At 38.6% G+C, this 27236-nt stretch overlaps 1 protein-coding gene across 2 annotated transcripts in view; it reads left to right on the top strand.

The window, feature by feature from the left end:
• The window catches only part of cdin1 (CDAN1 interacting nuclease 1), a 64509-nt gene that overhangs the window by 18127 nt on the left and 19146 nt on the right, over positions 1 to 27236 (top strand). For both annotated transcript variants that reach the window (XM_066680141.1, XM_066680142.1), the window contains 6 exons: positions 3240 to 3312; positions 9835 to 9914; positions 10465 to 10514; positions 13071 to 13138; positions 14397 to 14462; positions 14767 to 14872. In XM_066680141.1, coding sequence (XP_066536238.1) covers positions 3240 to 3312; positions 9835 to 9914; positions 10465 to 10514; positions 13071 to 13138; positions 14397 to 14462; positions 14767 to 14872 — 443 coding nt within the window. The remainder of the gene's footprint in view (positions 1 to 3239; positions 3313 to 9834; positions 9915 to 10464; positions 10515 to 13070; positions 13139 to 14396; positions 14463 to 14766; positions 14873 to 27236) is intronic.

Below are 27236 nucleotides of genomic sequence, written 5' to 3'. Positions count from 1 at the left end.
TTTCTCAGTGTGTTTCCATCTTGGGGACCACCATTAAAGTTGTTGAAAATTAGGATTATTTACATGAAGATGTTGGAGCTCAATTATCTCACTCTTGAAAATACTGAAAATACAGTATGGGTATATATATATATATATATATATATATATATATATATATATATATATATATATATATATATATATATATATATATATATATATATATACAGTACTGTGCAAACGTTTTAGGCACCAGGCACCATTTAGAGATTTAAAAAGCTATTTATCTGAGCAGTAAAGTTTTTTAACATTATAGCCATAATAACATTATTCCAATGAGTGATCCTCTGTGTGTGAATGTGTTGGTTTAACTTTTTCCAAATCTCTCCTCGTGGAGTCTTATTTGAGGTTATCATCCAATTCCTAGTTGTACGGGTTAGTAATGATGTGTGCTGCTGATTTAACAAATTCATAAAATCAAGGAGAATCTGAACAAAACAATGTTCTTCAAACTCACTCACACGTGCTACTTTATAGGAAAACCACCTTGTATTTCTTATTTGTTTTATATTATTATATTGTTTATTTTCTGTGATTATATATAAGTTTATACAAGCGCCATGCTTACTGAGAAGGCATTTGAGATATATATCCATCCATCCATCCATTATCTGTAACCGCTTATCCAATTTAGGGTCGCGGGCGTCCAGAGCCTACCTGGAATCATCGGGCGCAAGGCGGGAATACACCCTGGAGGGGACGCCAGTCCGTCACAGGGCAACACAGACACACACACATTCATGAGATACATTTATATATCTCTTTGGTTGATTTTTAATCCTGGTCATTACAAGGGCCCCCACCCACTCAAAGGGGCATGGGTTCATTTGTGGATGATGAATCTGAAGAGTGGTTCAGGGGTCTGTAAATGTTACTCACACGTTGCAGGTGAGTGCTGGGGTCCAGCATTAGAGGGAGATGGGCTTGTGATTAATATGAAAATTAGGAGAATGCAAGTACCTGAACTAATCAGGGAGTTTTTATTCAGGCCGCCCCACCTTTGGTAATGTTGCCATTTTTCAAGTGTCAGTCCTGATGTGGGTTACTGCAGTGGCTATGCACTCCTTATCCTGCAATATTTAAATGTGTGTGTGTGAGAGAGAAAGAAAGATAATGGGGAAGGGAAGCCAAGAGACCTGCAGGCTAAGAATGACGAGAGTGCACTCGGAGAAAGCAAACCTCCTAATGAAGATGAATACTGTCTTCTTACTACCGTAATAATTATAGACATGTTTGGTCTTTGTTGAGGCTACATTCTCTATGCAGAATTATGGAGATGTTAACAAACAGCACCGCCAGTAAATCTCTTTGTGTTGTGTGTGGACCGCTTCAAGCAGCTCCAGGAAGGATCACAGAGGAGATAAAACGCTACAATTGTGCTATAAGCAGAGCAGGAATTCACTTTTTTGAGCCCCAATTATGCTAACAAGATGAAGGAATGTTTTCCGGCAATGATTTTTCCAAGTTTCACAATAGAGGGGAGAAAAATGGCTCAAATACACCAAAGATGTTTAATGAACTAAAGAGGCAAGGGGGTTCATCCTGTAATGTAATCTTTCTTTTCCACCCTCCCTGAGCGCATCTTATTCTGACCAAATTCACACTGTGCCCTTGTTTCTTTTGTGTGTACTATATGTTTGCTCCAGCTGATTTTATGCACTAATTATTTTTGCTGCTACATTGTATTCTCCAAGCACTCCTAGAAACAAGTTATTGAAACCCATTAATTATCTGCCACCCCAGCTTGGGATACAGGATGAGAGAGAGAGAGAAAGAGAATGAGGCAGGGTGGAGTAAGCATGAATGGCTTGCCACTGGTGTCAGCCTCTACTCACAGACGAGCTTAAAATGAGCCATAGGTGCCGCACTACATGTCAGGCTCTGTCTTGATCTTCCAACCCTCACTCGCACATTTCAAGGTGTTTTTACCTTCAAAGAGCTGCACTGCTACTGGTCCTTCCCTTCCTTCTTTTAGTTAAAGAGGGTTCCTAGGCCCTGCTATCAGCTCCAGCCTTACTATTGTCTGCAGTGTCTCATAAGTAAGTCTTGCACTCTCTTAGGGAAGGGTTTGGATTGTTATGGTTGTTTTGGTATTTTAGCAGTTTTAGAATCTGAAGTTTGTAGCTTATACTGCATGGCTTCTTGGCTTGAGCTGGCCTATTAATGACATTCAAAATGTAATAATGAGGATCAGGTGTTGTAAAATTGCTCAGTATTTATTTATTTTTAATTATTATAATGGCGAGCGAGCTTCCTATTAAACAACTGCAATAAACAAAACATAAATAGTTTTATTGTGATCAGATTTGGCTTCACCACCGCTGGACTGAGAATACTCCACCATCTAAAAAATATCCAGCCATGTCCAGTAATGACTGATGAAAGACTAGAAGATGACTAACACAAACTGTTACAGCCAAAGGCATAATCATATCAGTAGTTTCTCACTCTTTTATTGAAACAATTGAAGGCATTTAGTCAAGAGGTTTTTTTTTTCTATGTTATCTGTCAATACTGTGTTTGTACATTAAACGAGGTTTCATCACATGAATTTGGTAGTTATTGTCGAAATGACTTTTCGAAATGTCAATCTTTCCTTTAGATTCTTTATATATATACATTCATTCATTATCTGTAACCGCTTATCCAGTTCAGGGTGGCGGTGGGTCCAGAGCCTACCTGGAATCATTGGGCGCAAGGCGGGAATACACCTTGGAGGGGGCGCCAGTCCTTCACAGGGCAACACACACACACAATTCACTTTTTTGAGTCGCAAATCCACCTACCAATGTGTGTTTTTGGACTGTGGGAGGAAACCGGAGCACCCAGAGGAAACCCACGCGGACACGGGAAGAACACACCAACTCCTCACAGACAGTCACTCGGAGCGGGAATCGAACCCACAACTTCCAGGAGCTGTGTGATTGTCCCTGGAGCTGTGTGATTGCGACACTACCTGTGCTGAGCCACCGTGCTGCCATATATATATATATATATATATATAGTAAAAAAAATTATTGAATAGTATAAGGAAACTTAAGTAATAACTTCAACGTCAATTTATATACTTATTTTTTCATTTATTTATTCTTTACTTAAAAAAAAAAAAAAGAATTATACTCTTTACTTTTTTTTTTTAAAGATTAAATGTTATAAGTAATTTATATAAGGTATTCTCATGTTGTCCTGTTTCTCAGGTAGACCTGTCTCCATCTCTCTTGGCTCGCCTGATGTTGGAGCGTTTCTTGGAGGAGCAGCAGGGCTCAGTGTGTGAGTATAGTCGCTTATTTTGCACCCCCACGCTCCTAATGAGACTCTCACAGGGCCTGCCAGTAGAACCTGCGGCACATGACTGACAATTAAGTGTTCTGCAGACCACCCACCACTTAACTGCTGTTTAGATCAATGCTCCTTCATTTCATCAGTGTTATTTATAACCCCCATTTTTCGTCTTCTACCTTTCCGTCCTCCATCCCTCTGTAGGAAATCGAATAATGGAGACAACGAGAAAGAAAAACAAACTTTTTTCAGATACTATTGATATGTGTGTTTAAAACAGTTTTCTAATTTTAATTTTAGCGGAAATGAGGTATGTGTGTTTTAGTTTTGATCCTGGGATTCAGGGGAAATTTTGTTCTAAATGGTACTGGTGTTTAACGTTAATGGCCCTTGGTTGAAATAAATTAAAACGCTACAGAAATGTCTTTATACTACTGTGTATTGTGAAATAATTTTACATTCAATAGTCAGTGAAATAGTTATAAACATAGATATATTTCAGTTTTTTCTTTTTTGTATTTTGACGGTCAATTATGTTACAATACATCAAAGATACCAGACAGTTGTTTACTGTCTGGAAATGGTAGGTAATTTCAACCTTTGCATATAGGTTTGTAATACAGATTATAGCAAGACATGGCTTGTTGATGACTGATAGTTTATAACTACACCCACAGGAACCATTTGGCCTAGGTTTAGATCTATTTTGCATACAGGATTTGAGAGAAAAACAGACAGGTTTGTCTGGGTCTTGCAGGTCACATGCATTCTTATTGCATTTTTGTTTTGTTTTTGTCTTCTCAAGGATTTTTTTCCCAACTTGATGTCAGAAGGGTTTGACATCCTATTTCTTCCTTTGAGCATTCATTTGAATGCATTTGCACTGGTAACTTTCCCTCACACTGTTTCTCATTCTCAGGCTTTCTCTCTCTCTCTCTCTCTCTCTCTCTCTCTCTCTCTCTCTCTCTGCCTGCCCTTCATCTTTTAGATACTGTACATGTGCACCCTCACATCCTCATCCTTACACACTGACTCGATATCATTCTAGCAGGCACATCTCTGCACAAAACCAGAAGTAGATGCTTTATGAGAGAATCACATGATGTCAAAACTGTGCGCCTTCGATTTAATCAAGAAAGAGATTAAAGTGGATGTGTGTTATTTTCAACTCGGCCACAGCACAGCCATTTGTCAAAGTCAAGCCTGTGATTGCTTTGGACCTGCCATTATCCACCGCTTGTCAAAATAGTAGTCCTGCTAGTGTGGCGAGCAGGGCAGTGTTCCAGGGAGATTTTTTTTGTCTGGAAAGCACTCCAAGGGTATATCCTCAGATGGTCTATAAACTACACCCCTATATAGCTCAAAGGAAAACAGCTGTTTTCAGAAAAAATAATTCATGATTTGTTTAGCCTGCATTTATATTTTTTAATATTTAATTGATTTAATCATTTCACATTTTTCTTTACCACATTTCTGTATCTGTAAGTCATTTTTAGGAATGTGATGTTTAACACTGTTCAGTTTGATTTGCCTTTTTACATCTGTGTATCAGGTGTTGATCGTATGGGTTCTCGCTGCCAGCACAGCCCTACTGCTGTTTGCTGGTAATCTGGCCGAGTGACTTCTATTTTGACATCAGTAGCCTGTTCTCCCCCTTCCCACTGCTGACCTGAATGGCCTTTGGCAATGAAATTCAGTGCACATGGGCTCCACGGTCAAATCTTTGAATATCCCTGTGTGTATATTAGAGTTTTGTAATGTGTTTCCATTATGAAGCAATGCAAGGATAATTGTCTTTGGTGGCAATTAGCTAACAGGTTTGTTCAGTGCTATTGGCAGAGACATCCATCATTCCCTACCCCCACTTTCCCAGACCTGGTATGTGTTTGTGTGTGTATATGTGTTTGTGTGTCTAGCCAACTGCATGGATCAATAGACTTCTGTATAAGGGACTGTGTCTCCCAAGTCAGTGAGCGACTTGCTGTTACCCAGACCATCATTTTTATTCCCTTCCTTTCCCCCTTTGCATTTAAGAGACATAGAAATTGTACCTTCGGGACTGTGGAATATATATACAATCACTTGGTTAGAATCAATAAAGAGTTTTAAATTGTTTCTCTCTTCCTGACAATGTTTGTCTGTGTGTCTGTGTGATTTCCCCAGACTGCTAAAGCAGCATATAAACAGGCAGGGACCAGGATTGGTTGGTTGTACATGTAAATAAATCAATACATTCAGAGCAGTTTCATCATGTATTGAATATGATATCAACAGCCATAATGTATCCCCTCTTCCAAGAGTGCCAAGGGATAGGAAAAGACTGCTTGAGGAAAACAAAAAAAAAAAAAGCATGAAAAGAAATGGCTTCTTCTTGGAAAGCTAGCATAGTATAGAAGATATTGCATGTGAATGTTTTTATTAACATGGTTTTTCTTTGTTGGTAAAAATTGACTTATTACCAACAACAAACCCAAATTCATTTTATGTTTTCTAGCACATTAATATATCATACATTAAAATATAGCGTTCACTGCCCCTTCCATAAAACGAATATGTGAAATTTAAGGTGGATAAAGAGACTTTTTATGTAGCAAAATAATGCATTGACATATTTCCATCTGTTTAATTTAACTCACTCGTCCATTCCGAAATTAAGTTGCTATGTTGTAGACTGGTCTATTTTTAAATACTGCATTATACATGAACCCCAATTTGAACTCTCATCACTTACATATACAGCAACTTAAACAGTGTTTTTACTGCTTACATGTTAATTTAAAACCAGCATTGGAGAATAGCTGAAAATCTACCTGATAACAGTCGCTATCTCTCTCTCTGACCCTCTCTCTGTCTCCCTGTGTTTTTTCTCAGGCTGCCCCCCCCTCACTGTGTGGCCCCCTGACATGATTTGAAGTGCTGCTAGATTTAGATACACACTTTTTTTGAGGAGGCAATTTTGTGAGCTGTTTGACCTTTTCTATTTTCCCAAGGCCTTACATGAGATTAGATCTCTTCTGCAGCTTTTCTAACAGTGTGATTGGAGTTGTTTAAGATTTATTGTCATATTGTGTTTGGTCACCTGAGCTTTATAGCACAGCAGTGGGTGGCGGATCGCTGTATAAAAGTGGACTTTGGTGAGGTCTGAAAAACAGAAATTTTGATTCCAAAACATCTCATTATACATCATTTGAGAGCGTTACCGCATCGACTTTAATTGTAGGTAGAGCATGCGATGCAGATCGTTTTAGGTTTTGAATAATGAGTTTCACAGCCTCTTCATTAGCAGTAGGAGCAGAGCGGAACAGAGAGGGCCTACACGTGGTGAGGCAGCTGGGTGGTGTAGGGGATTTAGGTGAGGTAAGCAGGCTCATGGCACTTGGCTTGACAAGTATACTAATTACTGGCGTAGAGCTGAGAAGATGGAGTTAGGCTCAGTGCGAGGAGAAGCTCTGACCCAGGCCCGAGCTGCTCTCCGCTATCAGCCACAATCAGGCACAGGCAGATCAGTTCTGCCCCACTAACCCTGTTGGGACCTGGCTTCTTCAGCACTGTTCTCACACCTCTACATCCTACACCACCAACCACTGCTGCACAAGAGGTGGAGGAATGTAAGCTTCCACCCCACTCACACCCCCCCACCCCCAACATCCACCACCACCACCAGAGAGCAAGAGGGAGGATAGATTTAAAAGAAGTAAATTGGAAAATCAAATGAGGGCTTTAGGCAGCCAGCGAGATTTGCAGAGCTGTCCACCAGGGTCTGAGAGGCTCATCCATCATGTCCCACAAGTAGTCAATTCCTCTAGTATCTGTAAATGTTTTCAGATATTAGCCAATTTATATGCTCCGAGATTCATCATGGAAAATCAGCTTTAGCGGTGCGCGTTATCAGGGCCCGTCTCTCCTTTGCACCATGAAGTTTGATGAACGAGCGCCTCTGCAGCTCAATGGGTTGTGCACTAGAACCACAAGGGGGGGGAGATGTCGGGAAGGGGGGGCTAGGGAAGCGTGGGGGTGGGGGGGCTGTTAAGGAAAAAAAAAGTGGGTTATTTTAATTAATAAACAAACTTGCATAGGAGCTCATCAGTGTCAGGGGCAATAACGATCGTCATCCATTATTGTTTATTACGGTCCTCCCTCAACAAATGTTGCCTTCTAATGAGGTTTCTTTCAATTTTTTTGACTTGGATAATGACTTTTTCATCCTAGTGGAGAAGGAGAAAAGATATAAATGATAGGACTAAGGGGAAAGAAATCATGCAAGGTTAGACTCATTTCTCCTGGCCCATTCATCATTTCATCAGAGCCTGATAAAGGTGCTGTTGTTTTTCTTTTTTTTTTGTAAACACCAGTTCTGTGTTCATGTACAAGTCCCAGAGGAGGTGAAGCTTTTCTCTTTAGTATTCTCCTCCTCTGTGCGCTTCCTCAGATAAGGATACCTCAGTCAGAATTTATGCCGACATGGGACAATTACAATAAATTTGGTGTGTATTTACAGTGCTCTGTTGTGTGTTGTTAAGTCGCGCTGCAGGGCTTTGTGAGTGTGTGTGGTTTAGGTGGGGGTGAGGGGGGGGTTGCTGTGTGTGTGTGTAAGGCGGAGGCGTCTTTAATAAATGTATGCTGATGTTGGAGGCTGCAGTGATGCGAGGATGTTAGGCTCTGTTGTTATTTACTAGGCTGTTTGGGCGCAGCGGCGGATCCTGGGCTGCAAATGGCATTACGGCTCGTGATGAATGAGCATTAGGGTAAACTCATTTTAAAAGCAGTCTGATTTATTAGCATGCTGGCCTTCCGTTTTCATCAGGTCAGCACATGGCTGAAACCTCACAATGTCAGCTCCAAGGTCGCCCTGTTTATGATTATTTTTAACCCCACAGCTCACAAAATAAGAGGAGAACACCTTTTTTATTTATAATTCGCTGCAGAACCAGAGAAAACATCAGGCAACGTTACAAGAGAACATCACGCAAATAAAAACCTGGAATGCAGTCTGTGTAAATGACGTACTGGTGTGAGAGGCACCAAAATTTGATGGTGGTCAACCACCAATTATGAGTGCTAGTAAGACAAGAGCTTTAATGGCCGCTGTTTGCCTTCAGGGAGGTTTATTACACCGTACTGTTTTGCAGGAGCAGCGTCAAATCTATAAAACTACCATTAGGAGGAAAAAATCAATCAAAATGCCATTAAAGTGGAATAAGTTGCCAATATTGCTGATGTGGTTGTGGGTCCTTTGATTTTCTTTCAGATTATTAGGCACAGTCGAGTAGTGACTTTGTTAAGGGAAACGAGTGTTGTTTGGGAGTAATATGTCTCCTGGCTTCATAAAGTTTGCTGCCTCATATTTCCCACTTTATTGATTATCCATTATCATTTGTCATGAGGTGTCCTAACTCAAGGGGAAAATATAACCCTCTTTCTTCAGTGCAGAGCAGCACGGGAGCACTGTATAGATCTGAGTGTGAAGGTACCAATCTCAGAGAAAAATGAGTGGAGAAATAAGGTGTTGCCTGTGCCTGGCAGGCCTGGGCTCGGCTGTGGAGAGGTAGAGGATTGCTGACTGGGCTTTGTTCTGTCTTTCCCTGCACCTCTTCCCCTGCCTCTTTTAGCTGCAGTGAGAATAGTGCCGAGATCACAGCCTTGTGTTTGTTATTCCTCCATCAGGAACGAGACATGAGGTGCAGCACCTAAAAGAGAGAGAGCTTGAAGGAGGAGGAGGGGAGTTAGAGCCTAAGGTTTCAGTTAACAGTATGAAGACGTGCATAGGATGAGGATCAAGAAGTGCTTATGGTTTTCAGAAAAACGTTTTTTTTAATTACACTGCCTTTCTTGACATTTTTGGTTTCGCACCAGACAACATCCATGGGTACTTCCACTTTCCTTCACTCTCCTGTTAGCTTAATGTGCTTTTTCAGTACTCTCACCTTGCAGATAGAAACATTCCTGGAATTGTCACCGCTGCAGTGCGTCTGTCATGACCATATGTATATATCATTAGAATGGCGTGCCTCCACCATTTCGTCACACAGTGATACAATCCATTTAATCGGAATCTGTTTGAAAAATGATTTAGGGAATTTTGCCATTGCAGTAATAGGAAATCAATCCAGTGGCTTGTGGCCCTGATTTATAATGTTAGTGCTGCTTGAATGGGGTGAGAGATGCAAAATATTCATCCTTCATAACATAGATAAACTGCATGGTGCGCTAGCTCTGCGGAGTGAAGCATTTATCTACGCAAAATCTCAATAGGCTCTGAGCTTCCACTCAATTGAGTAGCATGGAAGTACGGCGTATATCGGAGTAAGTGGTGTAAAATATGGCATTTGCGTCTATATCTTCACTAACAGCAATGTGTCACTGCCACCACCTAGTCAATTACACCCAAGTTTTGGGTTTTTTTTTTCCCCCTTCCTTACAAAAGTGTCTGTTAATCTTACGTTACATACTAAAGCTGTGTTTTATGCTTTTGATATATTTGTGTGTGTGTGTTTTTATCTTCTCTCTCTTTAGCCTCCAAGCAAGTATTGAACAGCATGTTGCGTGAGCCCTCTTTAATTTCCGACGTGCACTTAGCCAAACATGTGGAGCAGGTATGATCACCCCCCATCACAATGTGATTTAAACATCCATTACGTAAAAAGGAGTAAGAATTAGAAAAGAATGGTTTAACTTTGGTTAGAAAGCCGGTGCTTGGTTTAAATATCATTTTGAAAACAGTAAATAGTTATCTGCAAAAACTAGTGAAATACATATGACTGAGATACAGAGTATTGTAGAAAGCTTGATTCCACATGCTGTTTTCTTATATCCAATCATGGCAGTATTGTAAGGTCATGATTCCCTGACAAGGTGTGTTTAAGATGCTTGTCCCTAAAAACTTAGCATTTTTATTTGTACATTTTTTTGAAAAGTGTATGAGTGAAACTCACATATTAATTGACTTGCTAATGCAGATACAGCAGTGAATCTGACTTCCATGAATAATGCATTATCTCATATTACCTAATAGCATCATGTGAGCAACTGTACTGGTGCGTGGCATGGAGTCATTCTCCAGTGTTTCCACCTTTTCTCCTATCAGTTTTAACGGGTGCAACTCCCCCTCCCTAATGCTGTAATATTTCTTCGCCCTCTTTTCAGTGCACAATAAATGACTGCTGTTATGGACCGCTGGTAGACTGCATCAAACAGTATCCTTTCCCATAAAATTTTAAGCCTCAAATTGACGAGGAGCAATTCAGTGGGATGAGATGTGTCGAGCATCACCTGACATAAAAGTTCTGCTTGAGTAGAGGGCTTGTGTGTGTGTGTGTGTGTGTGTGTGTGTGTGTGTGTGTATTTGTCATTTTATATATATATATATATATATATACACTTTTTTTTTTTTTTTGGCTTTCTTCAATCCGTCTGCTTTGGCATCAGTTTTCTACAGGTTGCTATGGCACACCCTCACAGGCTTTACACACACATGAATCATTTTCTTTAGCATTGTGTAATATACTGAAATTTAGGTGACATTCCTGTCTGGAGACAAGCCAGTACTAGAAGGGTGGAGGCAGACTGTAGGACTGACTACAGACATTACATATTTTCTCACTTAAACCAGATGTAGTCAATCACCTAAGACATGTTTTACATCTTTGGTTCAACACGGGAGCACAGGAGCTTTTCTGTAAAAACAATCCCACAACTTTTTTCTACATGATCCAGGTTTTCATCCTCACAGAATCACAGAATTGCTGATAGGGTTTAAGACATAATATGACATACTGTGAGCCATAAATCCGAACAAAACTGTGCCTATATGCTGCGGTCAGCTATTTTACCTTATTGTTTAATTACCCCTCACAAAACTGACTCCCCATCATGTGCACTCTCACCATGCAAGCATTCAGACATTAGATTATGTCTGCATCTGTCTAAGATCAGCAGTTATTTATAAAAACACATAACCGAGTTTGTGTAAGATGTCTGTGGCTTACATGATCCTTCATGACATGCATACACACAAATGGGAGCTGGATATTATAAAAACACACCTTTTATCTAAAATGGCTGCTTCAGTGTTGAGTGGGTATAAAGGGAGTCTGATTTAGGTTTTGAAGGTAGTAGTGGTGTTTGTTTGTTTTTTATTTTTTGTTTTTTTTTTTAAGTAAAAGTTTTGGATTACTGTTTACTTTTTGTGAGTTTTGGACACCTAACATATCTTGGCTGATTGGGTAATCAATTACAGTAAATTATACTTTCTTGACTAAACCATCCCTTTAAGATTCTCTTTTTGGACACAGTGTATTTTAATTCTTTTCATTTTTCAATCAGAAGCATTTTAAAAACAAGAGAAAATGTAGTTAAGATTTCTTCCTTGGTGAGAACTGATCTGTGTTCATTTCCAACTCTGTGTTTACGGATGATTTATCAGCACCTTGGAGAGTTCTTGACATGTCACCGTTATTGTCAAATGCACCTTTCTGTGTCCTTTCTCGTTTGGTCATGATTCTTATCCCCTTTCAGGCTTTCTCTCTGGTCTCTGACCACAGAACACACTGACTCATAGTGCCGGCCACAGTCTCTTATCAGTGCACTGATGCAGTCCCAGCGATCAAAGAGAAGGAGATGGGCAGTTATAGGCTGTCAGAATCAGGTCTTCACATGCACACACTGCACCCCTGAGACTTGTGATTTTTTTTTTTTTTTTTTTTTTTTTTTTTTTTTTTTTTTTTTTGTGTGAGAAGTAAAGGAGTGGTCAGTCTGCAGGCTGTTTAGGGCCATACAGCTGGGGACCACACTAGGCTCCTCTGTTCCTGGCCAGTCAACCCCATCCCACCCTGCCCTCCATCTTCATCCTGCCTCTTTACCTCTTTTCACACTTTTCCCTTCAGTATTGCTCCTCATTCTCTTGCTTTCCCTCAGAGGATTCATAATACAGCCCACTCTGTCTTCTTCTGGCACTACTCCGTTACATCATTGGTCTTACATCCAGACACTGTTATTATGATCTAATGAGTCAGCTTTTTCCTGAAGTAAAAAGGGATGTGAATTTATTTGACAAGAGGAGATCATAGAATCAGATGTAAATTACATTAAAATATATATTGAGGGCATCTTTTAGTCACTGTCACAACAATTCTTTGTCTCTACACAATGGTTACATTTTATGGGAAGAAGAAAACAAAAAGAAACAATGAGATTTTTTTTCCCTTGGTACATTTCACCTACTTTCAGTAAAACCTGCATAACATGTAAAAGACAGCAAGCAATTATAGGTTATGATTTTACATATAGCTTTATAATAATTTTTTTAAATAATTCATATAAAATCTTGAATCACTACAGAAACCCAGGGAAAAAAAAGACTTCACATACACTCATATTGGCTCTCAAGTTTATTGCAGTTGCCACTCCCAGGCATCCGTATTATAATAAACCACACAAACAATTGTACACTTCTGGTGTTGCCACAGCAACACTGCTTTGCAGCCTGAGCGTTTCCATAGCAACCTGTGTGCAGGTAAGATATCCCTGTTTCTGAATACGGCAGATTTGGGAATCGAAGTTATCAATGTTTTCTGCATGTCTTTCTTATTATTTCTGTTATTACATTCTGACATTCTGTGTGCGTATGCTTTCCTTGGCCAAATAGTTCTGCTTGACATTACAGTCAGCCTGTGTGGCAACATACAGGGACCTTATTTTTCATTTATGCTGAGAAAAAAAGTTGCTACATCTTCTTAACTATTATCCAACAGTGCTATTGGCCAGGAGCACGAGGAAATTCTGCGAGAGAAACTCAGAGAGAAAAACTTGTCTTTTTTAGGTAAGCAGCAAAGACTTTTCAGCGCTATTTCATATCAGAACATTCTGGACTTTTATTGGTTAGTGTAATTTGTTAAGGAGTTTTGTTGCAGTTCACATTAAATCTATACTTCACTTCAGCTTATATGTGCTCCTAGCCATTGCTCACATTTTTTTTTTAAATGATTTATAATGTTAAATGTTACCCTCAACCTAAGCATCATCAGGTTTAAAGTTGAGGTGGTGAGTGGCCAGGTGTGAAATACTCCTTTTTCTTTCCCCTCTCACTACCCCAGAAAAGAAAAGGTGGGGGTTCATAGAATCAGTCTTTCTGTCATTAAGAAGATATCATTTATTTGGACCTCGAGTGCTGACCTTATTGGGGGCGGCTGGGAGGACTGTTCTAAAACTGTCAAAGTTTGGGCACTGGGGCCACAGAAGCTGCCTCACCCAGCTGATAAATGGATTGGAAATAAGCTCCCCAACAGTTGGGACGGCCCATTAATTTTAATCAAAGGTGATGTAAAAAGGCGATCGGCGCCGCATGACAATGTCAACAGCCCGGTAGGTGTTAAGAGAGAGACCACACAGCCTGGACCCTCTCACCACCAGAGACCTTCGCCTCTCTTCCCCCTCACCCCATTAGTCGAGCTTGGCTGAAGACAGAGAGGCCAGCCCCTGGAATTGAATGACCTGGTCAGCCTGAGATTTAATGGAGAAATCAGGTGTTCCACGGATAATGGTCGAACCGCGCCAGGAGTCAAGGACAATGGCTGAGGCACACACGCGCAGGGGTCATGCTTTCAGCTGCTATAATGCCAGCCCTATCCTTTCTGTTCTTTATGAAGCTCACCAGCCGCACACGCCCCACAACCAACCTGCCTCGATGGATTTTTGTGCAGTGGTTGCAAATAGTTGTCAGATGTAATGGCTTTGCTTTTCAGTTGGTAGAAAAAAAAGCTTGTGCTTTTGTGCCATGTGTGGCTTTACTCACTGTACTTTGTAGAAAATCAAGATGTAAGTAAGGTAGTGCAGTAAGCAGTAAGCCTCCCCCCATCCCTTGTTTTCAAATCCCTTTTTACTAAAATGCTTTTTCATTTCTGCTTGAAATTATGTTTTAGGTCAGTGGTCTGGAAGCAAATGGTGCGCCCCCATGCTGTTTTATTTTTAGATTCATTCTAAAGTACAGTAAAGGTCAATTTTGTCACTTAAGAACATATGACTTTTGTGGAATTTGTTTATTACAATTACAGTAATTGCCTTAAAATGTATCCTTTCAGATGAGAATCATCTACGGGCCAAGGGTTATGACAAGACCCCTGACATTATTCTAGAAGTCCCAGTGGGTGAGTTTATAGAGAATCTGGGCAAAGGGCTTGGGACTGTTTGACTTTTATTTGCACTGTTCAGTAAGCAGTGACTGTTGTAGTTCTGCAGTTCCCTCACACACAATAATAAATGTCAAGCTAATTTTACAGTAAAGCCATTCCATTTCGAATGTTATTCAAACAAATACCATTTAAGTTTTGTGTGAAAATGCCACTTCTCAGGTTCTTGACAGAAAATTCCTGACAGATTTATCCATTCATAGTTTTGCAGTTCAGTTTCCATTCATGATTCCATGACAAGCTTTGTTATATATGTCCACAGCTGTTGAAGGCCACATTGTCCACTGGATTGAAAGCAAAGCCTCATTTGGGGATGAGCAGAGCCATCGCACATACCTCAACGACCAGTTCTGGAGCTACTGGAACAGGTAAGAAGTTCCACAAACCTCACCAATCTGAGGTTTTTATTTCATTTTAAATTAATTTAGTTTGAGTATAAGGGCAAAAGGATGATAAAAGAAGTGTTAAACATAAGCAGACTGATAAGGAAAATACATTAAAAAAATAATGAAATAAATAAATAGATTTTTAAAAAAAGCTTAGATTAAATACCCTCTCAAATGAAATATTTTACCTTGTAAGCATCTGTTCTGTGTTGTTTATATGCCAGAACACATCTAAAAGACAAGTATCATGTGGAAAATACACAGTTTAAGCCATGGCTCTGCATTTCTGCTTTGAAACTGCAGTTTTCCAAAGACTGTCTCAAATGATAAACATAAGAGACCAGTCTCATCACATACTGACCAATCCGCACATCCTGAACACTGGCAAGTTTAGGCTTTCACATCTATTCACATTCAGATGGAAAATAATGGATGTAAATAAGTCTGACCAGTTTTTAAACACTTTGTCCACTCTGTTAGACACAACTACTTCTTTGGTCCACCTTGTAGATGTAAAGTCAGAGACCGTGGCTCTTCTGTTGCTGCACAGTTTTTGTTACTCGTCTTTTAGTCCTTCATCAGCGAACACAGTACTCATCCCACAGGACACTGTTGGCTGGATATTTTAGGTTGGTGGACCATTCTCAGTCCAGCAGTGACACACACTAACACAAACACCTTCATGTCAATGTCAGTGCAGAGCTGAGAATGGTCCACCAGACAAGCCTTCCTGATTTGTGGTGATCATGTGGGGCTCCAGACCATTGAAGAACAGGGTGAAAGGGGCAAACAATGTATGCAGAGCAACAGAATTTACAGATAAAAATACAGATTGTAATTGTAGAATTACCACGTGCTCCTGTCAGTAGAGGTCAAGCAACAAGAAGGTGGTCATAATGTTATGGCTGATTGGTGTATTTTTAGACAGCACTGAAAAGAAATTGTTGAACAATAGTCATTTCTTTCTATGTGATTTTGGAAAATATTTATGATTATTATACTGGAATATATATGTTTTGATGGTTCATCACAGGATAAGCATTGATGTTTTTTTTTGTTGATTAGTTAGTGATTAAAAACCAGTGACTGAATATTTTTATTTTTTTTTATTTTTTTTTGGTACAGTTACTTATGTAACAAAAGTGCTGTTACTCTCAAATTAATAGCTTTTTTAAATATAAAATATTTTGAATTTGATGACTGCAAGGCACTCAAATAGAGGCATTTTTACCACTGTTTTACATTACTACAACTTTTAATTTCAGTTTTAATCATTTGGAATCTGAGGATAAATATCTGTGGCTGCCATTGCCTAGTCCTTATATTCATTTATGCAGGATGAGACCTGGCATTGTCTTGCTGAAATAATTAAAGACTTCCCAGGTAAATATGTCACATTCTCTCTAAAATCCCAGTATATACTTCAACGTAAGTGGTATCTTATTTTGTAATCTTATGTTGAGAAATGTGTTGTTGTTTTTTTATAAAACTGTTTGAAAAATCTCTCACAAAACTTGACACATTGACTCAGAACCCATTTTGCTTGCAAAGACTGAACCTTTGGTGGATGCTCCTTTAATGTTCACCTCCTTGTAGAATGCTTAAAAAGTACAACTTGAATGTTCTATCAACTTTTCACTCTTATTTTGCAGTTGTACTAAATTTTTGAGTGTTTTTCAGGGCATGAAATTCAAAGTGTATTCATATTTACAAAATGCTATCAAGTTGGTCAGTGAAAGCATTTGGGAAGCAAATGGAATATTTATTTTTCTTTGGTCATTTAAATAAATATTCAAGAGAAATTGTTTTTATTGCATTTTACACATTTTAATTTTCAAAAAACATGTTTATTACTGTATTAATTACCAATTAATAATTAGGATACAATAAATCATTATATTGGTCAGTCCTAGACTCTTATTTTTAAAGATATCTCAATTTCTGATCTGTCAGGTGGAGAAGTTACAGGCATTCTTGTCGTGGTTTAGCAGAATAAGGGCTGATTAGACCCATACGTCTCTGCTGTGGCTGACAGACACGGCCTGTGGCTCTATTGCTGAAGGCTGCATGTAGAGCCAACCCTCTACAGCATGAAATAAGATCATCTCTCTCAACACACACACTCATTCAGCTCTCTGTATTTCTATTTGCATCTGTGTGTCTTTGTGTCTGTGGGTGTGAATGATAGAATGAAGATGAAACTTCAGTGTGCTCTTCAAAGAGCAATGGCCATGCTTTCTAAAAAGCGAAAAAAAAAAAAAACTAAAGAAAGAAACTGCAGCAGGCAAGTCGTAAGTTTGGGGTCATGTAAACAGCTGCTTTTGGTTTCTGGAAAAGCCTTTCTTTCCAAATAATTCATCACTGCTTTGTCGTTTTCTGCATACAACAGTAAAGAAATGTGTACAGCATGAAATGATTTTCACCCACACTGACACACAGTACATGTGAGGGGAAAATACTGCGTGGAGAAAGAATGTGAGAACCAGTCGGATACAACCCATAGGTTTATCAGTGTACCGCAGTGTCCATTTTAGTCTTAGTTTAATAAAACATTGTCTTTTTTAACTGAAGGGCCACTGTGAGGTCTTCTTAGCTGGCCACCTCCAAGACTTCACCTTTCTGGAGAACAGATGGACAGTGTGTGTTTGTGTGTGGGGCTGTGGTTGTGGCGGGGGAAGTGCTCAAACGTGGCCCCGTGTGCAGAGCTGAAAGGTCACCCCCACTAGCCACGCTGGGGCTGACGATCGGCTGACACATTGTGACATGCTGGTGCAGAGCCGCGAGCTCCTGACCTCTGAACACTGTCCAGAGACAACCACTCACACCATGTCTGCTGGGTCAGCCAGCCATGCAAACAAAATATTACCGGTATGCTTTGGTATTTGTTATTCAATTTTGTGCCATTATATTAAGCTAGAAGTTTAGAGAATAAGTTAGAAATACACCTCTGAAAGTAAAAGATGTTAGATTCTGACCATGGAAAGCACTATGACCTTACAAGCAGTTTGGCCAGGAAAGGGCAACCTTCATGTCTGCCTAATGATGTCTGCTGAATGTTATTTCATGACTGGGTCATCACCTTTTGAGCAGCAGATTAGTGAAGTGATTATTGTCATTACAGTGATGAGAACTCGAGGCAGGGCTTTATGGTAGTGTCCCCAGACCTTATAGGCCTGTAGCTCTCCTTAAATGAATAGATGTGGAGAAAAAAAATGTTATCTTTTTGTTTTCTTTTGTTTACCACGTGAGCTACAAGACATCAAAACATTTCTATAAATACATTTTAACAACATCTATTAAATCCCTCAAACTACATATCTATGTATTCATCACACACTTGTAAATGTCATTTACAGCACAAGATCACTTGGAATGTTCTGCTATCAGAGGCAGTGGACGATCACTTGGCAGTGGAGTTATTTGTTTGGAGCTTTAGCATACATGCTAATTTATCTGTTAGCAAAATATTAAAAACCTATACCTGATACTGTGTAAAGGCCACCATACAGTGCACACTAAATAATGTCATTAAAGTGCTAGTGACTGGCAAGTTTGAGCACAGCACAGTGGATTGATTGTGAGTTCAATCTGAGCAGGCAAAGAGCTAACTTGCCGATTAGCATAGACTAACAATATCAACATAAACACGGATATGATTTTAAAGTCTCTCGGCAGATGGCTTAAATATAATATCTGTATATTTACGCCTAGTGAGGAAGAAGTGGTAATGAAACAGCTCTTCTTGTTTTTAGATACTGTTTAGGTTTGCTCTTTTAGTCTCTGGAGCAGAGACTGCTCTCAAATCTTGAGATGTTTATGTTTTAAAAATGTATTCCAGGCACGGGACACTGATCACATTATATTTTATGGTAAGAGAATTATGGTACTGTTTTTCACTACATGGCAGGATAATCAAAAACGTTAATTTACATAGGTCTAGTGAAATCTTTCCTTTTGGATTTGAGTAATTTGCAGGCTTTGAATGCAAATTTTGTTCTGATAAATGCTTTAATATCTTATAATGCTCTAATATATTAAATGATGATAAAGCATTTTCTTTAAACATATTTGGTGTATTCGTGTGTATTCAAATTTTAATTTTTAGAAGGATTTTCTTTTAAAACGAACAGTGTGACTAAATTTTATGTCCCAGTCGTTATCAGTAGTTATTAAAAATAGTTGCTGTCCAATTAAATATATGTTAAATATGGTAAATATATTAGTTTACTACATCATTTGAACACAGCAGCAGTTCTTCGTGTTCTGTGAACATTTCATGATGAATGGACAAATTTAAATGCTCCAAAATTATTTTAAAATCTAAATAAAATCTTTTTTTTTTTTAATCTCCTGTAAAGGTACTATTTTGGGAGATGCATGTTTTTAATTGGACAGTGATAGGGCTGTAGCAATAACCGTAATATGGTAATACTGTGCTATTGACCAGCCAATCGCAAGAAACGTGCAACTTTACAGTTTAAGACCTCATCTAGCTACCTATCATCCAGCCATGATAAGTCATGGAGCAGACTCGAGAATCATTTCAAGCCGATTCTAGGTGACAGTTAGGGGTGTAGCACTAGAATCAGGATAAAATAAGTAATACCGCATATTGCAGTGTTGAGCCCCGTTAAAACACAGCACAGAAATTTCTTTCACCCGACAGCCCTTGACAGCAACGATATGTATTTTTGCTAAACCATTCCTTTAATATCTTACATATAAGTAGATTTTTTAAAGTCATTCTATATAGGCCTTACAACTGCATGGACTTAGATTCTTAGAGTCTTTTGATTTCCTTAGCAGATGCTGAGTTTCAGTGAAAATGATTCCTGAGAAAGTTCAATGACTCTAGCAAAATTGCCAAGAGATGCCAAACTCGTAATCAACTGTGTGTTTTATTTTCTCTATTGTGTGGGATTTTATTTGGAAATTGCTTGTGTGGAATCACAAGCTGTGCTGAAGAGTTATGGGATCCAAAGTGTGATGGGCTCAGCTTTGAACAATTCAGCGTTTAGCAAGCCTCATTAAAGACCTTAAAATTTTGAGCAGAAAATATTGGCCCATGATCGAGAACATTCCTAGACTATGAGGGATGTAGCATTTAATGAGAACACACTTGAATGAAAACTGCCCTAGTCAATCAAAAGTGACATGATATACGACTAAAAACATATCCTTTTTTTCCATTATCCTCTGTGATGAGAGATGCAGGCTTTGCAAGACGCTAAATAGTCACGTTATTTATCAGTTCTTTATGCTATCTGATACATTTGTGTCTGTAATGATAGTTGGGCTCTGATAGAGATGGTTTAGTATTGCAGGTTCTAATATAAAGATATAATGTATATGACAGCGAGGGACCTTCACATTCAGCAGTGGCTTTCTATTTGTGTGCAGAGAGACCTGACAGTGCGGATGCTGTCATGTTGTGGGCTGCTTTGCCCGATAAACTCTGCCATGTCAAAAAAATGTCAGTCCCTTCAAAACCCACCTTTTGGAATGCCCTTGTAATTTTTAATTGACATTTACATCTGACATTTTGAATGCGCTCTCCCATTGTTAAGCCTACTTCATGGGCTGAGCAGCGGGAGCCACCCCATTTCCCCCATCCCTCCAACCCCCCTCACCTCCCCTCAGTGAACGGCTGCCTTCACTGTACTGCCCAGCAGAACTGATGTCAACACAATGAGAGTGATCGGGTGACATCATCATGCCTTCTCTTCTAATTCACTGTATGGTTTCATTCCAGTGGCAGGGACCCTTTGTAGAAGGGCATTAGTATTATTTTGTTTGTGGATATATATATATATATATATATATGAGATCATCCATAACATTATGCCTAATTATCCATAATATTCCATAATATCCACCACCTTAAATCTACATTTACAGACTCTAATTTATCTGATATTCCACATGCTCTGTTTGGGCAGATATGATCATTGTCAGCACTGCAGTGACTCTTGTGTGTGCATGTTGTGCTGGTATGAGTGGGTCAGAAAAGCAGTGCTACTGGAGTTTTTTTTAAATTTCTCCATGTCACTGCTGGACTGAGAATAGTCCACCAACTAAAAATATCCATTCAAAAGGGTCCCGTGATGAAAAGGTACAAACACCAGCATTTGCGATGTGCTCACTACATGGGTGATCAGTATGTATTTAAAGGTACTACTGATGCCAAGGCAAATATTGCTATTTTAGAGAGACATGTGCTTCCATCAAGATGATGCATTTTCTCAGAAAATCCATGTCTATTTCAACAGGATAATGAAGTTATGAGTTACACCAGTGTGACTTTGTAGATATAGTGTTTGTGTGTGTTTGACTGACCTGTCTCCTGTTGAAAATGCATAGCAAATCATTAGGAAGAGAATTAGACAATGGAAACCACAGACATTGAGCAGCTCCAGTTTTATGTACATAAAGACTGGGCAAGAATTCCACTTGCCCAACTAACCATTATCTTAATTTCCCAAACAATTAAAATGTACAGAAAACAGAGTAAGTGTTCAGTGCCTGTGTTTATAGTAAATTGAAGAATGCATTCAAATTTGGCCATAATTCCTCCATTAATGCACGCTTTTTGCAGAGCCTAGTGATATATTAGCAGTTTTATCTAGTGATTTCTCTAAGTAGATTCAATTTATTTGTCCTTTTAATGTCTATTAAATATCATAACTTAGTTTTACCCCAGTCCCGCAATAAACACACACACACACACACACACACACACACAGAGAGCTTCTGTTATGTCTTCTACATGACTTAATGGAGGCGTTTAATGCTTGGGAAACAGGCTGCACAGTAGCGTTAATCCCAGTTAAAGCTTGTGTCTTATGCTAAAGCTCTCCCTGAAACATTTACTCAGCAAATTAAGAGGTATAAATTCAAAATCATGAAAACTACACTGAGATATTATGAAGTAAAAAATGTGTCATGCATATTTGCATATAAATATAATTTCAATCCAAATCCTACATTGTTCTTTTTATTTTACATTTAAATATCCATTATTAAAAGGTTGACTCTAAAGAAGGGACAATGGAGTTAGTTATGCAATTTTTTTATCCATCAATAGCCTTAACATAAATTGTGATTCACCATAAAGTGTTTTGGGTTCCTTCTGAAAATGACCTCTGAAACATGGCAGGCACTATGTAATTACAATAGCACTCTTGAGTGACAACTCTAGTGATTAACTTACTCTTTTTAAAAAAGTGAATTATTTAAGGCAAGCATTGAAACAATTGTTAATTGTCTTTTTTTTTTAACCTTTAAGCTCTTGGGGACAGAAAAAATTATTATTATTATTATTTTTTTATAGTTGGATAGAAAGTAGTTGTATAACGCAAAAAAAAAAAAGAAATCTCTACAAAGCCCTCACCAACAAAATTCATCATCCAAACAATAGTCTTTGCCAAAACACTAACCTCATAATACACTCTCCTCAGTGGAGTGAGGGGTAATGACGCTTTGCCTATGAAGGCTACAGAGGAGGGAAAAAGGGGGGCAAAAAAAAGGAGATGGAGGTTCAGGCCCACTGGCTGGATGTGATGGCAAAGAAGCCATTGGTCTCGTCTTACCATCAATCTTTTTGCAGCCTTCCTTGTGCCAGGGAGCCGTGTGACGGATGTGCTGATAATTGAGTTATCCATCTCCCCCAACTATCAGAGTTGCATAAAAATTATTCACCTGATGGTGAATATTAAGCACATAATAAGCCTCGTGTGTGTTTTAGGAGAAGTGGGTATAGTTAAACATGGCATGTAATGAAATACAGCTCCAGGGTTACCTGCTTCCTCCTCTTGGTTGGAGGGCAGGTGTAAGCTGCGGTTGGAGAGTGTCTCCCAGTAAATAAAAGCCTATGTAAAATAACTAGGATATACATCATTCTTTTCTAGCCTGCTTACACTATGCATGGCACTTTTTCATGATGCATAGTTTGCAAAATGTTGTAATTTCTTTCAGGGATTAGTCGTTTTGTTATATGTGGTCTTCAGTGGTGGTGTGCAAGGTCCTCAGCCTGCGCTTTACATCTCCTTCTAAAAACTAAAGTACTTGTGTTTAAGACTCAGAAGAGCTACCAGTTGTACACACAATTACTGTCTGAATTTGGATTAACACAATATACCCCCAGCATGCAATAACATGTGTAATTTTCTTTATAAATATGATAAAATAAAGCTCTTATTTGAATCTATTATTTTTTTAAGGTTAGAGTGGATGCTTTTTCTCCTCTATTAGAGGTGAAAGGGGTTTGCTGCAAATGAGCCGGACTGGCTGGCGGCCCTAGCCTAAAGTTAATCAGCTGTGCGATCCGTATGCTGCAGATGTGTCAGAGTTGAAAATGTTAGCGTTCCTAATGGAGGCTTGAAAAGGTTAGATCTGATAAAAAGCTGTCAGAGGTTGACAAAAATGATTTATGGCAGTATAATAGGACAATATGGCTCATTTCTCCCTCATATGAAATGGGGTTAAGACTTTTGGATTTGTCATATACATCATGCAGTTTGACCACTTGGAAGTGGTTGATGTGATGAGATGTCATCTATGTCTTTCTGTTTTCTCTGTTGGATTTGTGACTTCCTTTTTAAGAATCAGTTTAGGTAATATATAGCTTTTCTTCATATATCTAATGAATATTCAAGAGTAGTGATAATGCATTAATATTATAATTGTCCTGATAAATTAGATCACAATATGATTTTGTGTACCTCTGGATATTGCCTCCTCTTGAAGGACACTAACTGAATTTTTCTCTACACAAAGCATAACTAGTCCTGTTTAACTGGATTTGTTGCAGAGCAGTATACTTTGAAATAAATATATTTTTATGGCCATTTTTAAATGTGGCTGTTCTGGTGCTTTTGTAATATCCAATTCATCAAATTTGAGAAAAATTGTGACACGCGTCATATATTGTGAAAATCTCTTGAAATTTCAGAATATCTTTGTCATATTGATCACTGATGTTCTAAAACACACATTATCATTCAGAGAGGCGGTTAAAGTGGTAAATGAAGATAGCAAAAGGCTTTTTAAGTGCGCTCTCTGCAAACACTAAATTTGAAAGTATTTCTTTTCTGATTTCTTTAGTCTTCCTTGTTGACTTACCTCCAATCTGACAGGTTGCTCTGAAATTTTCCAATTAATTTTCTTCTTTATATCCTAGATTTTATGTGCGAAATTGGATGATAATTCTGTTATAGTCTTATACTGGTCAATCAGATAGCCCTGACATGGAATTAACTTTTGATATAATAAATTGGACAGTGTGCTCATTTTTAATGGATATGTCCATCATATTCTCACCCATCTCCTACCTGTAAGGCCGGGAATATCTAATTAATAAATACACGTTGAAATTACTTCTTTAGGGAAAAGCTTTTGTGTGCATTCTGTATTTTTGCCTGGATGGATGTCTTTAGGGTATAGGTGTTCTGGCTCACAGAAGGCCTTCAGCAGGACCATGCAGATAGAGCGTGTCACCTGAGAGAGAGTCTGCCAGCCCCACAGCCCCCTCTCCGCTGATCCCAATGAGGCTGGACATCACTGGGCTAACCCTGAGGACAGTCCCTCTGCCACTGTCATCTGTGACACACATACAAGCACATAGTTAGCCCTGCCTGCTGAAAGACAAAAGCCAGAGCACTGCTTAGAAGATTATTGTGTTTAAGCGTGCTGTTATACACTATCATTATTCAATATGTAAATGTATTAGTTTCTGTCGTATTTCAGTGTGTACTTAAATTTAAGCAAGCTTAAGTTTTCTGGGCTGTTATTTTTATCCCAGTGTCAAGATTTAAGCTCTTTTCTGGAAATATTTTGATCCATAGCCCATGATGTTTTCATCCTGTACCATTGCATACAGGATAGTTCTTTATACCCAATATATCAAACAATAATTTTTTTTCCTGAGTTCTCAGAGATGCAGGCTGTGCACCACAGAGTGCTTTTGTGACAGTTTAATCGTTGAGAGCTCTAGAGAAATAAAGTTGACATGAGATGACTTCAAGAAATCCTCTTGGAATTTGCGACCCTCAGCACATGACATTTACTACCGTGATACACCCAAGTGTAACACAAGATGTATGACAGACAACTCAGAATACTAATGGCGAATGACAAGGTGGTTTCATGCTTTAAGGATTTCAATGCATATTTAGGCGCATTGTTTAACGCGCTCCGCATGTAATCCAGACATTTCAGCCTCCCATCGGCCACAGGATTTAGCCCCCACTAAGCCTCCATTTCACTTATTTATTCTGAGGGGTTTGTGCTGGCGCATTATACAAATTTGCCGTTTAAAGTTAAGGTTAAGAACAGCTTTGACGTGCAGGAGGTGCAGTAGAAATGAGCAATGGGACGCAAAGCGGCGCCCAGCTGCATTTTCTGAAACCTCAGTCTGACAGTTCAAGTTGTAAAACAAAAACAGCATGTAGTGATTGGGAGCGAGGACATGCCTTTTCAAGGAATTCCTGTTTTGTTACGGAACTTCTAAGTAAACTTATTTTTTCCTTCCGCAGATTTTGAGATTTATGTTGTTAGAGCAAAAGCAGCATATGCAGGATTTTAGACCCCCACTCCCCCATCCCTCCACTCTTCCCCTCCTTCATTGACCTTCCGGGTTTCATTCCAGGCAGAAGTCAGCAACATTTGTCATCCAGGCGAGATTTTGTCTGGGGGCACAGAGAGCAGTGTGACTTTATTAAAATGGCTCTTTGTAAAACCTAATCTAACAGGAGAATTTTGATGTCTGCAATAGTTTTGAGCACAAGTGTGTCTAACCCCAGAGATATTTTTAACTGTAGGATGGCGAACGTGAGGGGGGACATGAATGCTTGTTTTTCCAGCAGAAAGGTAGCCTTGTGACAAATAGAACTAGCAGTTGGAACAAGCTGTGTTCTATAGTTCACACGTTCATTGTAGCTGACTGACATGTCAACTCTCATCAAAACACAGGAAAACAATGAGAGCTTTTTCTGAGGTGTGATTCTTTTTAGAGTGCTTAAGGCTATGGAGGTTATGTACAGTATAACATGAAGGAAATAATTGTCCTTAGTATATGACTCTTCTGTATTTTCATACTTGAGGGAAAAAAAATAAAAAATACTTGTTTTGCACATAATGGTATTTTAAAAGCAGCAGTCTTCTTAAATCCTGAAAATGTAAAAAAAAAAAGTTCTGTTTAGGTAGCTACAGTAACAGACTTGTTCTCCCACATCTTATTATAGTTTCTAAAGTCAACGTGTCCTAAACAGTGAAGCATACTGAGAAAGAAACCTTTGACACTGACACATTAATTATTGTTTGCATGATCCAACCATGACCCAAAATCCTTCTATATAATTATATTTTGCTTAAAAATATATCTTTTTTTTACTTTCTCAAGTCCTCTGTCTTTAAAAAAAAAATAACACAAAACCAACAATAACTCTTTCTGTGATCTTTCTTAAAAAGAAATTAAAATTTAAGAGATGTGCGTGACTACTAATTTCCAAGCAGTACATCTTGCACATTCTCTCTGAATAACAAAGTCAAGCATAAAAACATCCGAGTGCTGGTAGAGGGGACTGACCTCATGTGCCGAGTTTGTGTGTAGACCGTGCTATTGTGCACTGAGAACTAAGGAGATCAGTGGAGCATGAGGCCCCGGCCTGGATGAAGGACACTGCAGCCCACTTTAAAAGTGGCCAACTGAATGCAAACAATCTGTCCTTTTGTTGCGTAATATACTAGTCTCGCCAGACCATTATGTCTGAAGGAATGGCAGTGGTCTGAGATATTTATTAATTAATTGATACATTTTTTTAAAGAAATGAAGACAAAAGGAGTATATATGAAAGATGTTTTATGGTATTGTAAGCATGTAATGGCTTTAGGAGTATGATTAGCTTTTATAGGCCCACAGCTGTTCTAATACATTGATATTTATAGAGCACATACACGGTGCTTTCATTTTGTGAGTCCGCGGAGTGTTCAAAACCTGTGTGTGTTCTTCAGTTGTCTAAATGAAATTTTGATGTAGATAATAAAAGTAGTATATTATACGTATACTAATTATATATTTTTTTTTTTTTTCTATGTTGACCCATTACATTTATTTGATTAATTCTATCAGCAACACAGATGATTATGTCTGGTTAATGATTGATTTTGCTGGTTATTTAATTGTAACTCTAAATGCTGGCCATTGAGGGGAGCTTAGCTTAAGAAATAATTAAATGAAAACACTGCCAGTTATTCGTGTATGTAGAATGTATTGTGTATTTGTATTGTTGGTGTATACTAATTTTTATATGTACACACATATTTATTTTAACAAGCCTTCTTAAATATT

The sequence above is a fragment of the Hoplias malabaricus genome, chromosome 1, assembly GCF_029633855.1.
Source record: "Hoplias malabaricus isolate fHopMal1 chromosome 1, fHopMal1.hap1, whole genome shotgun sequence".
Taxonomy (NCBI): Eukaryota; Metazoa; Chordata; class Actinopteri; order Characiformes; family Erythrinidae; genus Hoplias; species Hoplias malabaricus.
The sequence above is the reverse complement of the archived record's forward strand: the minus strand, read 5'-3'. Positions and strand labels throughout refer to the sequence as shown.